The 14,307-nt window shown below is 39.6% G+C and overlaps 1 protein-coding gene across 8 annotated transcripts in view; it reads left to right on the forward strand.

The window, feature by feature from the left end:
* Nucleotides 1–14,307, forward strand: part of DPY19L3 (dpy-19 like C-mannosyltransferase 3) — a 72,176-nt gene that overhangs the window by 18,916 nt on the left and 38,953 nt on the right. For 7 of the 8 annotated variants that reach the window (XM_078063007.1, XM_078063005.1, XM_078063006.1 and 4 more), the window contains 3 exons: nt 8,912–9,002; nt 12,774–12,895; nt 13,848–13,993. In XM_078063007.1, the coding sequence (XP_077919133.1) occupies nt 8,912–9,002; nt 12,774–12,895; nt 13,848–13,993 (359 nt within the window). The remainder of the gene's footprint in view (nt 1–8,911; nt 9,003–12,773; nt 12,896–13,847; nt 13,994–14,307) is intronic. The other variant, XM_078063008.1, reaches the window with a different exon arrangement.

The raw sequence follows: 14,307 nt of genomic DNA on the forward strand, positions 1-14,307 counted from the left end.
TCTAGTTGCATATCAGAAGTATAATGCACCATGAAAGAGTCATTTTTATGCCAGGAAACTAAAGGAAATTGTTGGGAAATCTAGTAATATACTTGTTTGTTACGTTAGTACTTCAAAAGATGCAAAAAAAAAGGTTATTTGAAAAAAAATCTATCATTTCCATGTGACGTATGTAACTTTAAAATTAAGAATAGACCGGATGAGCCCATTACATCACTGGAATAAAAGACAAAAACCATGTGATTATCTCAAAAGACACAAAAAGTATTTGTCAGAATTCAGCAACTCTCCACAATAAAAAACACTCAACAGACTAGAAATAGAAGAGAACTTCAGCCTCCTAAAGGGCATCTGCCAAAAATTGCACAGCAAACATCATATTTAATGATGATAAATTGAAAGCTTTCCCCCTCAGATTAGGAACAAGACAAAGATGTCTGTTTTAGCCACTTCTATTCAACATTATACCAGAGGTCCTAGTCAGGGAAACTAGGCAATAAAATGAAACAGAAGGTCTCCAAATTGGAAAGGAAGAAGTAAAACTGTCTCTGTTTGTAATAACATGATCTTCCATATGGAGTTCACCAAAAAGAACTATTAGAACTTATAAATGGATATATCAAGGTTGCAGGATACAAGATCGATATACAAAAACTAATTGTATTTGTATACAGTAGCAATGAGCAAACCAAAAATGAAATTAAGAAAATAGTTTCATCTCAAATAAATAAAATCTTTAAAAAAAAAAAAGTATCATTTACAATAGCAACAAAAGAATAAGGTACTTAGAGGAATAAATTGAGCAAAAGAAGTATAAAACATAAATCATGTTCATGAATTGGAAGACAGTACTGTTAAGATGGCAAGTTGGCGTACAGATTCAACGTGATCCCTCTCAAAATCCCAGGTGGATGTTTTTGCAGAAATTGACAAGCTGACCCTAAAATTCATATGGAAACTGAAAGGACCCAGAATAGCCAAAGCAGTTTCGAAAAAGAAGAACAAAGTTGGAGGACTCACACTCCCAGATTTCAAAACTTACCATAAGGATACAGTAATCAAGACAGTGAGTACTGGCATAAGGAGAGATGAAATAGAATTGAGAGTCCAGAAATAAACCCTTACATTTATGGTTAGTTGATTTTCAACAAAGATACCAAGACAGTTAAGAAAAAATAGTCTGCAACAAATTATCTGGGGACAATTGGATATTTGTGAGCAAACAAGGAAATTAAGCCCCGTCCTCATACATACGCACAGATTAACTCAAAGTGGATCAGAGACTTAAAAGTAACTATGAAACTTCTAGAAGACAACATTAATAAATTATCATGGCTTTGGGTTAGGCTAAGCCATCCTAGATACAACACCAAAAGCACCAGTGATTAAAGGAAAAATAGTTACGTTGGACTTCTTCAAAATTAGAAAATTTTGTGCTCCAGAGGATACAGTCAAGAAAACAAAAAGACACCACTTAGAATAGGAGAAAATACTTACAAATCATATGCCTGGTAAGGGATTTGAGTCTGGAATCTACAAAGAACCATAATAACTCAATAATAAAAATACAGTTTAATTTTTTTAATGAACACAGGACCTGAATAGGCATTTTTCCAGAGATGATCTACAAATGGGCAAAAAGCACTTGAAAAGATTCTCAACATCATTAGCCTGTCAGGGAAATTCTAATCAGACCTTCATATCCACTAGCAGGGCTATAATAAAAAGACATGTAATAACAAGTGTTGACAAGGGTGTGGAGAAATTGGAACCCTTCTGCACTGCTGGTGGGAATGTAAAATGGCGCAAACACTTTGGTAAAGGGTCTGGCAGGCCCTCAGACAGTGAAACAGAGTTATCGTATCATCTTAGCATTCTACTCCTAAGGAAATACCCAAGAAAAATGAAAACAGACCCACACAAAAACTTGTACATGAATATTCATAGCAGCATTTTTCATAATAGCCAAAAAGAGGAAACAACCCTAATGTCCACTAATGGATGAATGGATAAGTAAAATGTGGCATATCCATATAATGGAATATTATTTGGCAATTTTGCAGTGAATTCATGGTACAGGCTACCACATTAGAGGAGCCTTGAAAACATGCTAAATGAAAGAAATCAGGCACAAAGCACATATTGTATCATTTCATTAAAATGAAATGTCCAGGATAGCCAATCTAAAGAGATAGAAATTAGATTAGTGATTGCCCAGGGCTAGAAAGCATGAGGGATTTGCAGGGTGACAACTCAGGGGTGTGGTGTTTCTTTGTAGGGGTTATGAAATAGTCTAAAATTCATGCTAGTGATGCATGCATAACTTTGTGAATATAGTAAAAGCCATTGAATTATATACTTTAAATGGGTGGATTGTATGGCGTGCGAATTCTATTTCAGTAAAACTTAAAAAAATCAATGCATTTTTTTTTTAATATAGCATGCATACATTTCAGACCAAATGCTGAGACCTTACCCATTAGGGAAACACTAGAACAGTGCTATCTAGTAGAACTTTTTATGATAATGAAAAGTTCTTTGTGCTGTATTAATACTCTAGCCATTAACCAAATGTGTTCAGGGACTGAGAAACTAAATTTTTCATTTTAATTAAGTCGGCACATGTGGCTAGAGACATCATGGCATTAGAAGCATATCCCAAGGGGCGCCTGGGTGGCTTAGTCGTTAAGCGTCTGCCTTTGGCTCAGGTCATGATCCCAGGGTCCTGGGATCGAGCCCCACATCGGGCTCCCTGCTCCGCGGGAAGCCTGCTTCTCCCTCTCCCACTCCCCCTGCTTGTGTTCCCTCTCTCGCTGTGGCTCTCTCTGTCAAATAAATAAATAAAAATCTTAAAAAAAAAAAAAAAGGGGCAGCATATACCAAGCCAAAGCTGTCTGTTAGGACTATTTAACATTGCTTTGGAGGGACCAGCAACATAACATGAGAAGTAAAAATTTAACAATTGGGAAAGAGGAGGTAACATTATTTGCAGATCGTGTCATTATATACCTGGAAACCACAAGAGAATAATCTGAGAAATTATTACAAGCAGTAGGAAAACTCAGAAAATAGTAGGGACTAAATCCAAAATTAAATATACAGATACCAAAATATTTTTGAAATTTGTCAAATTGAAATTAATAGGGAAGGAAAACCTCAAACATGCCTTTTTTAGAAGTGCTCCCTGGCAGGCCTATTCCACTTCCTTTGTCCATTTACCACCACCTCCCCCAGCTCTCCTGGGATGATTCACCTTGTCTTCCCTCCTTTCTCCCCCCAGACCTTCCCCAGTCTTGACTGTCAGCTGTTGCATTGCCTCCTGTTTCACTGTAGAGGGGAACCCACTGCCCCCCTAGGTCCTCTGGCTGGGGTCCTGTTCACTGAGCTGACTTAAAAGACAAACTAACAAGAGAAAAGCATCCAAATTTATTTAATACAAGTTCTGCGTGACCCTAGAACCTTCATAAGGAAATGAAGACCTGAAGAAATGGTTAAACCCGAGCGTTTTTATACTAGATTTGACCAAGAGTAGAAAGCCATGGAAAAATATAATAGGACCAAAAGGTATGAGCTAGGGGTAGTAAACCGGGGCGAACTTAGCAAGGCCTGCTTGTTCAGACTCCTGTCCTGTCCCTGCATCTCTGGAGATAAGGATGTTCTTTCCTCCCGGGTTAGGGAGTACAGCTTTCACAAGAGAGTCTTCTGACCTGCTTCAGGGGGAGAAGGGAGAGGTCAGAGAGCCCTTCCTGCACCTACCATTTCTTGAATTCCTTCAACTTCAAACATTCAGTTATGCCAGCATGCCATATTTGGAGGTAGCGTATTCCCAACCCTGTCAACTGAGAAAGGAGAAGCAAGCTGAAGAGACCTTCCACATGCTTTCACCCCACATCTGCCCGTATGTTGCTCATGTACACCAACTTGTCCCCCCGAGTGTGTGAGACCCCCTCCCCTGCCTTCTGAATTATCTCACTCCAGCCATTGAGTCTCTCTTGCCTTCTCCCGTCCTGGGGGTGGGGGAGGCTGTTTGAGCCCCACTTTCTCTTTCAGCTACTGTCCCATTGTTCTGCTCACCTTCACACCCAGACTCCCCCGAAAAGTTTGTGGGCCCGTAGTCTCTGTTCCTCTCTTCCCGCTCTCTCTCTCTCTCGAGCCCACTCCAATCAGGCTTCAGCCATGGCACCGCTCTTAAAAAGTTCTGGTTAAAGTCACTGATACCCTCCAAGTTGCTCAATTTAGTGGTCATTTCTCAGTCCTTGTTTTCCTTGGGCTCTTAGCAGTTCTCCTTGACTCCGGGACACGTGGTCTCCTGGATCTACTCCTACCTTTCCAGCTGATCCTTTGGCTCCTTTACTAGCTCCTCCTCAGCCTTCTGACTTCTTGTTGGCAGAGAACCCAGGACTTGGCTCTGTTTTTTCTGTCCACTCTCATTCCTAAGAACAATCTTACCTATAGCTTTAAATACCATCTCTGTGCTGATGGCTCCCAAATGTCTGTCCCCTGCTCAGACCTCTCCCCTGAACCCCAGACTTGTATATACAGCCACCTACTTGGCCACCTGAGTTTGGATGTCCAGTGGGCATTTCACACTTAACAGGTGCAACATCAACCACCTGACCGTCCCTGCCCTCGGGTGTTTCTCTTGGTATTTCCATCTCTGTAAATTGCAGCTTCATCCTTCAGTGGCTTAGGGTTCTGCTCTCACACAGTCCTGGCTCTCAAGTCCCACCTTATAGCCTCAGGAAGTACTATAAGGTTTCCTTTGACAATATCTAGAATGTGATCACCTCTCAAAACCTTTATCCCCACCTGGGTTATTACAACAACTCCCTTCCTGCTCAGAATCCTTCACAGTCCAGCTTAGCATGTCTGAAACCACGCTCCTGACCTCCCCCCCGCACCACTCCTTACACACACACCGAGCTCAGAGTACAAGCCTAGAGTCCTTGTCACCTGCCAGGACTGGGTGTCTGACCCCATATTAACTTCTCAGACCACTCTGCACTACCGCCCCTGACCTCCTTTGCTCCCTCCAACTCAGACCACACTGCCTTCCTCATTGTTCTTCGAGGTGTATGTGGGCTCTCCTGTCTGACTGGCAGGCTCTTCTGCACATGGCTCACCACCTCACCTCATCTCTGTTCAGTTGTCCCTTCATGGATGCAGCCTTCCCCACCCACCTGCAAGACCACAGCACCACCCCTCCCTCGCCATCCCCTTCTCTGCTTTACTTCTTATATTGTACTTGTTTACTAAACAAGTAAATCCATCTCTCTGTTCCAGATTATAAATTCTATGAAGACAGAGATTTGTGTCCCTTTTGTTCCCTGCTGAATCTCCCAGCAGGTGAATGTTTGTCACTTGTTGGTCAGTAGCTGTTCGTTGAGTGAATGAATGAATGAATGAATGAGGAAGATAGAGGGAAAAAGAGACCAATGAGAAGCACAGAATCCAGTGGGGGCTGGGTTAATAGTTCAGGCAAAAGGCCCTTCCTTCCCTCTAATCGATACCCTTCCTTGAATCATTTTCCTTTTTAAAAAATGCATTGTTCTTTCTCATTGAAACATAAACCCCTTGGGATCAAGGCCTGAAGTTTTACACCTTTGTTTCCCAAGCAAATAAATGTTGAGTGATAAGAAAAGATCATTCTCCATCTTTAGCCAAAGATCATTTGGCTAAAAAAGCACTCCTGTCACTCAATTTTGTACAATCTTTCCTTAGGCTAGTATTTTCCCCTGTTATTGTCATATTGGCTTGATATTACAGAATTTGCATATCGTCCCACCGAATGAATGCTCCTGCTAAACAAGGACTCTTTAGACTAAACAGGGCGAATCCACGAAGTGGCGACTTCAGGTGGTACCAAGGACTGGTGGTGGCTTCTGTGCGAGCCCAGCGGGTGCCGGTCTCCGCAACAGCCGTCTAACCTGCCCCCACACGCTGCTTGGCAGCTATCACACATCAAGGCATTCATCAGCTCTAGGGCAAGAATCATTCTGTTCCAACAGATGGACAGGAATCTAACCAGACCATAAACCATGTATGTGCCGTAAATATATTTGCTAAGGGCATGATTCCCAGTGCAAAACTTCAAGAACAGCTGTCTTAGCGTGAGCTACTGTTTCTTCGTGAGATGATTGGTTACCCAATTCTGAAACAGATGACATGTATGAAGTTAGTCTTTCCATGGCTTCCCCACTACCAGCGGCCTCGTTATTTTGGGTGCAGTTTCTGTAAACAAAAGTTACTTACATGAGATTTTAAAAAACTAATGAGAGGTTTCCTTTGGCAGATTTGGTGTCATTTGTCTAAAAGGGGTGGGTACGTTTTGTGTGTTTCTAGGGGATGCAAATTACTAATTATGAGCATTTTTTAATGCTTTTTCCTTTTAGTACTTTTGTTAAATTACTATATAAACTACTACTTAAATGGTGTTAGCTGTACAATTCCTTAAAAATACAATTATTTCGTCTTTCTGTTTCTTTCTGTCATTGTCTTCAGAAAAGATGCTTTCATTCTCCCGACATTGCTTTCCCTGTGGAACCGATGCGAATTAAAATATGAAGTATTTGTTCATTTTGCATTCATCAGAGGATAGCTTCTATTGGTGTACGTTTTCATAAGCACAATCCAGCAGGCAAAGTATAAATTGCTGTAAAACTGGAAAAGTGTTTGAATGAGTAAAGCAGATGTTCTCTTAGCATGAAGCAGATGTAAAACTTGCAAGTGTCTGTCTAATAAAGTCTAGCATTTGGTTCCATACAGCTGGTGCCAAGATTACCAATTAATCATGTTTGAATGCTTTTTTACTAATTAGGACCCCCTCTGTTCTTTATACATTCTGGGTATAGTAAAGAGAGGGGTGGAGCACTAAAGCTTTCTACCTTTGTACCCTGAGCAGTGTTTTGTTGTTGTTGTTTTTTTCCTTTTTTCCCCATCTTTGTGAGGCCAGTCTTCTTTTATCCTTAGCCCCCTTCATGTGAATGATTGATCTGGCTCTCCAGTTTGATTTGGGGATATAGGTTTGACATTAGAATATTCCATTGAAGACAGCCGTACTTTGAACACTTTAAGGCAGCTGGAGAGAAGAAAAGGAATGTAATTAGACTTAATGGGGTTTTTTTCCCCTTATTTGCATGAACAAAAGCTAACATTTGCTCAGTTAACATCATTTCACAGCCTCTGTGGCTACTTGACCAAGTAGGAGTGTGAACATTATGGAAAAAAGTGATACCAGTCTAGTTTTATGTTAAGAAAAGCAATAGAGCAGTTTTTCTCAAAAATTAAAGATGAATGGATTAACGTGACTGCTAAGAATTGCCTTTACTGCTGTGAAAGATACAACACCAGTCAGTAGCAAATGCAAAAGCTCCAAGAGTTCCATCGTTGTATATTGTCCTTTTTATAAAGCAAGTGTGCTAATGAAAGTAAATTTCAGAACCTGACTGGGCCTTTTTTCCATGTTTGATTTCCCGGAGATAAACCTGTTTTCTATGGAAGGAAGCTCATTATATAAGGTTTGCTACTCTGCCCCTCCCTCCCAGTTTTTTTAAAAAGAGTGAACAGTGATAAACAATGATAAACACAAGTTTGTTTCTCAAGGTCAATAATTGGATATTTATACTCAGATAACTGAGTACTTCTTGGAGTGCTTTATTCATGAATCAATTTGTAATATTTTTTTAAAGGATAGGAGAAATATTTAAAGGGTAGAAGAGATACATGAAATAATTTTAGGCCTGCAGGTAAGTGGCATGAGTGGTTCTTTCCACAAAATGTTTATTACAGTTTGAAAAATAGTTGGAGGTAGGGGAGAAAAAACAAAGGTGTGTTAAAAGAAGCTTATCTCCTAGAATGTACCATGTTTTATGTTTAGCAGCTTCCACCAGTAAGGTTGGGTTTGTAGAATAGGGATCAGCTATGGTAGGAAAAACAGAGATGGAAATACACTTATACAGCCTGACCTCTTAAACACTGGTGTAAAAGAGTCTGTAATGACAAATTACCATTTCATTCATTTATACTGTTATATATATAGAGAGAGAGATATCGATATATGTGTATATATTTGAAACACAGTATTTAAGAATATTAATATGATTATTCCAGAATGTCCTCCCCATCCTCACCACCAACTGCCTCCACATTTTGTTAATGATTTAAATTTTAAATTTCATAAAAGCATCTTACAACCGAATTGACTAATAGCTGTCACTTTCAATTTTCAGTTCTTCTAAAATTGAATACTTACTTAAAAGCAGTTAACTGTTGTATCCATTTGCCTATGTGAGCATCTTTCCACCAGGGTGACACTTGGCAAACTAAAACTCACATGTAAAAAGATCTGCCCCGTTTCACTCAGAATACCTTATATTCTTAGAATAAACAGAAAGTTATTAATTTTATATAATACTGTTAGCTTTTAGGTAGGTGTCTAATGCAATTATAGTTCTTTTCATTTGGGAGTTTTTTTTATACTGTCCCTATTTTGATTCGCACTAATATTACATAAGATTGGTGGTATGTTTTGTGGCTTTTTTTTTTAGTTTTAATCTGTGTGAAATAAAAGAAAAACGTTAACTGTGAAACATCAACGTAAATGGAACTAGTTGTCTCCATTTTGTAAAATCGTTTGTTATGGAAAGTTTTAAACATCCGCAGAAGTAGAGAGAATCATGTAATATACTCCTGTAATTCCCACCCAGCTTCAACAATTACCGGCCTCCTACTGTTTCGGTTTGCTAAGATTTCTTAAGACTGTATTTCGAGAGTTTTTTTTTTTTTCCTTTTAAGTTGTAGTTTTGGATCCTGTTTCTGCAGTGACAATAGATATTAAAACAAACAAACAAACAAACAAAACAAAAAGAAAAAACTAGGTCATGTAAACCCAGTAGACCTAACTTTGTTTCAGGAAGTGGAGCGAGAAATCTCATTCAGAACAGAATGTGGGCTGTATTACTCCTACTACAAGCAAATGCTGCAGGCTCCGACCCTCATGCAAGGTAATTACAACTAACAGCTTTATGGGGATCTACTTCATCCTTTTCAATATTTCAGCCAAACCTACTTATGCACTCAAGCATTTTAAATGCTTTCTAGAACTTGTGCACTTTTTTTTTAAACTTGTGCAGTTTTTCCCTGCTCAAGTAACCAGTGTTTTGCTTTGGAAGAAGTTCTGTAATACCTAATGTAACTCTCCTCTCCTCAGCTCTACTCCATCCCAAAACTCATCTGTTTGCAATTTCTTGGTTTTGCTGCAGTTTTTTTCTCATGATCATTTTAGAAAAGGTCTTTGCAAGTGAAAGGAGTATTGTCTAAAAACAGGAGGCATTTTGGTCAGACAGACAAAAATTACAGTTGTCCTTCTTGTCCCCAGTGTCCCCATTCGGTCCTTTATTTTGCAATTGCCATTTCCCCACGTTTTTGCTGTTTGTGAGTGGTTTAGAGCCCATAACCTTTACCTTGACTCCACTAATTGAAGCCCCAGAAAGGATCTCTCCTACTTACTGTGTGCTTGCTGTGCTCAACATGATCACGCACGACAGAGACATTTGCTGGGCTTTGCTTGGATGCGGATGCGTTTTTGGCAAGAATCCTTCATGGGTGATGTTTTGCACTTCTAATTCTATCACAGTAGGAGACATGAAAAGTTGGTTATCTTTCTTTTTGCACTCTTAAGTATCAATCAGTTGGTTCCTGTGTAGATAGCCAGGTTCCCCCATAGTAAGATTATTACCCATCTGCCTTTCACTTACTGGTTTTAGCAGCCATTGATGCCTATTGCCTATTATCTGTAGTTGCAAAAGTGACATTCTGCGTTCCTCTTGTATTTGTTAGCTGGAACTCTGTTATTTAAGAAACCTTTTTCTCATCAACTATTTGATGACCCTGAGGTACAGTTTATACAACAAAGGCAGGATAGGTGTTGATTTTCTTTCCCTATATAGTTGATCCTCTTTATTCATGGAGTCCATATTTGCAAATTCACTTACTAAAACCTATTTGTAACCCCAGAATCCGTACTCGTGGTGCTTTGGCAGGCATTCAGGGGCTTGTGCAGATCAGTGAGAACATTTAGTCACCTGGCTTGCATGTTCCCAGCTGAGGTGGAACGAGGTGATGACTGCCATCTCGTTTCAGCTCTCCTTCTACAGTGTCCTTTTCACGGTCTACCTAGGGCCATGCTTTTTGCATTTTTCTGCTTTTTGGCGGTGATTCTGCAGTTTGAAATGGCCCCCAGCATAATGCTAAAGTGCTGTCTGGAATTCCCAAGTGCATGCAGGCCGTGAAGGCATACAGAGAAAACACATATGTTAGATAAGCTTTGTTCAGGCATGAGCTAGAGCGCTGTTGACCACGTGTTCAGCGTTAATGAATTACTCATATAAAAGAAGGTGTCTTTAAACAGAGACACGTAAATCAAGGTCATGTGTCGATCAGTTGATGAAAATGCATGAGCAGAGGCTCATAAGAACATAACCCTGTATTTCCTACAGGGCTCAGTATTGCTAATTCAGTGTTCATTGCAACTTTGTGGAACATAACTACTGAGAGCAATGAGTCAGTGAGTTCTCAAAATTGTGATTTGCTTCTCTAGGATCCTCTAAAGCAGTGTTCTTATTGAGGGGCAGTTGTGTCCCTAGGGGACATCTAGAACATCCAGATACATTGTTGGTTGTCACAGCTGGGGTGGGTTGGGGAGGATTGTGCTACTGGAATGGGCAGAGGTGAGGGATGTTGTTAAACATCCTACAATGTCTCAACAACAAAGAATAATCAGGCCTCAAATGTCAAAATACCAGTGGTGTTAAAGTTGAGAAACTCTGCTCTTAAAGATGAATAATGGGTATTTTCTTTCGAATTATTACCATTATTATCTCAATGGTTCTTCTGTTTCACTTCCTCTAAGTCATTTGTTAAGTTCTTCCTTCTAGAAAATTTCAAACATATAAAAGGGTAGAGAGAATCCTCTGGTGGATTTTCACATGTCTATCACCAGCTAACACAGTTACCAACTCATAACCAATCTTGTCTCCTTTCTATACCCCATTTTCAAACTGGATGATTTTGGAGAAACTCCAAGACATCATATTTCTGCATTTGTAAATATATCAGTATATTTCTCTAAAGAATGGTAACCCCTTTTCTAAATATTACCACATTGCTATTATCACACTTAAAGCACTATTAGGAGATTTCTTACTATCAAATATCTAGTCAGTGTTGTCATTTTTCTGATTGTCTTCCAGAGTTTTAATACAGTTTTTGAGATCCAAATAAAGTCCACACATTGCAATCATTTGTTCTTTTTTTTTTTTTTTTAAGATTTTATTTTTAAGTAATCTCTATACCCACATGGGGCTTGAACTCACAGCTCCAAGATCAAGAGTTGCTTGCTCTACCGACTGAGCCAGCCAGGCACCCCTCTCTCTGTTTCATTTAATCTGTAGATTTCTTTCCATCTTCTTTTCTTCATTTTTTTTGTTGAAAACACAGATTCATTTGTCTGATAGAGTTTTTCACTTTCTGGATATTGCTGGAGCCCCATGGTGTCATTTCATGATTCTCTGTTGCCTGCATCTCCTATTAATTGGTAGTTAGATCTAGAGACTTGCTCAGGCCTAGGTTCTGTTTTAGCAAGAGTACTTCCTACGTGGTGGTGTACACTTCACACCGGGCACATGATGTGCACTATCTCTTTTAGGGTCGAGACTGACCCATTAATAAGTTCTCAATTAGCCTTTCACCTAATTAGGGTTAGCACCATTGGTGATCATTGCCTGAATCTGTTAATTTCATAAGGACTATAAAATAGAGGACGTTGTCAGACTTAATTTTTTTCCAAGCTGATAGGTGAGAAATGGTATCTCAATGTAGTTTTTTTGTTTGTTTGTTTTGTTTTGTTTTTTAAGATTTTATTTATTTGACAGAGAGAGCGAGAGAGCACAAGCAGGGAGAACAGTAGAGGGAGAGGGAGAAGCAGGCTCCCCGCCAAGCAGGGAGCCCGATGTGGGGCTCGATCCCAGGACCCTGGGATCATGACCTGAGCCGAAGGCAGACGCTTAACCATCTGAGCCACCCAGGCGCCCCTCTCAATGTAGTTTTAATTTGCACTTCCCATAGGAGCGAGGTTGAGCATCTTTTCATACGTGTAAGGACTGTACGCATGTTTTCTTCTGTGAACCATCTCTTCAAACCTCTGTTAATTAGTTAGCTTGGTTACAGCGGTAGATGACCTCAGCGTAGCCACGGAATTCTGTAACAACAGGCTAATTTCTTCCTTTATTATCCAGCCCCTATTTGGAACCTGCTGTTGTCATGACAAAGGGAAATAATCACACTGCTGGTGGAAACAGACATTGTCTTTTATTAAAAGATGTCACATCCTCTCACATGCCATTGGTCAGAGAAAGTCAGTGGCCAAACCCGTAGGCTACTTATAGCCCCAAAGGAGGTACTATAGGTCTCATGGCGGGAGGGCAGAGTGGGGACATAAAATCCTCTTGGCCTAAATTTCTGTAAAAGAACGTATGGGTTTTGTTTTTTTTTTATCATACTCACACAAGTTATAATTTACCTGTATTTGTGTAAACATGTGAATGTCCATCTAATATACAGTAAGCTCTTTGAGGGTGGGACTGTGTTATTTGCTTACTATCATATCCCCAAAGCCTAGCACATTCTCTGGCACACACTAAAGAATCTATGAATAGTTTTAAATGAATGAATAATTTATAATTCTTTTTTCCTGATCTTTCAAATATCAACCTTAGGTTTTCATGGCTTAATATATGATAACAAAACTGAGTCTATGAGGACAATTAACCTTCTTCAACGAATGAATATTTACCAAGAAGTTTTCCTCAGTATTTTATATAGAGTCCTGCCCATACAGGTATGTTGTGTTCTGTGACATTGAATTGTTAATACCACACGAAAGTCAAAATCTGCTATTTTAAGTTGCAACTTTCACATATGTTATTCTGATCTTCCACTGGCTTGGTAGAAAAGCAACAAAATCCTAATTTTCTCCAGATATGTTTTGAACTTTGCTTTTTATATATGTTTTTATAAGATATTTTTTTCTCCTTTTTATTTTTTTTTTTTAAGATTTTATTTATTTGACAGAGAGAGAGAGGAAGAGAGCACAAGCAGGGGAAGCTGCAGAAGGAGAGGGAGAAGCAAACTCCCTGCAGAGCAGGGAGCCTGATGGAGGGCTCAATTCCAGGACTCTGGGACCATGACCTGAGCCGAAAGCAGACGCTCAACCGACTGAGCCACCCAGGCGCCCCTATAAGATATTTTTTTACATATAGGTGCATCCTGGCTAATAATACATGCATGCAGCCTAGAGGCTGGTACATATTTTCATTTAGAAACATGTAATCATTCCTCCCTTATCTTTAAATTAAAAAATTGGAGATTCGCAAATCACAGTGACTACTCCGTGTGAATGAGGCAATACTGGACACAGTTAGATGTAAGGCTTATCTAAAGAATGAAGCCAGAGTTCTCCAGGCCTTCCATCCCTTTCCCACTCTGCTAGTAAGAGGAAAGGCTGCCAGCACACTTTTGCCCAGAAAGGACTGATGGAGGCTTATTGCTTGTAATTAACACCCAGTTGCTGAATATTAAATTTCCACTGTCATATTTTTTTGTAATTTTTTTTTTTTGTAAGTAGGCTCCACACCCAAGGTGGGGCTTGAACTCTGGACCCTGGGATTACGAGTCACATGCTCTTAGCGAATGAGCCAGCCAGGTGCCCCTCACTGTCATATTTTTTAAGTGACAATGAAAAGATAATGAGGGCTTCCATAACAAATATTTTTTATTGTTCCTTTTTCCAGAAATATTTAGAGCCAGTTTATTTTTATATTTATACCTTGTTTGGACTGCAGGCGATCTATGTCACAGCCCTGTACATAACCAGCTGGCTCCTTAGTGGGACATGGCTCTCGGGGCTTCTAGCAGCGTTCTGGTACGTCACCAATAGGTGAGTTGCAATCAGTAGCCCTTCTCCCTTTCTAAGATGGAAGTGAAAACAAAGGTCCTTGATTTCCAGTTCAGAGGAAGTTGTTCGGCCACATTGGTTTGTAGGGGAGTATTTTCTCTTTGGTTTTCCTAGTGGTATTTACTTGTCTTATAATTAGCAAGGTAGAAAGTCCTGCTTATACATATATTTCCAGCTGAGGAAGAGAACATTGAATGACAAGTCAATAGAATCATCATAATAATTCCTGTGCTATTACCAGTTGGATGTGTGATCAGTATTTCTCTGGCCACATGTCTCCTCTCTTAAAGATGTTT

This window comes from Halichoerus grypus, chromosome 15 (genome assembly GCF_964656455.1).
Source record: "Halichoerus grypus chromosome 15, mHalGry1.hap1.1, whole genome shotgun sequence".
Lineage (NCBI taxonomy): Eukaryota > Metazoa > Chordata > Mammalia > Carnivora > Phocidae > Halichoerus > Halichoerus grypus.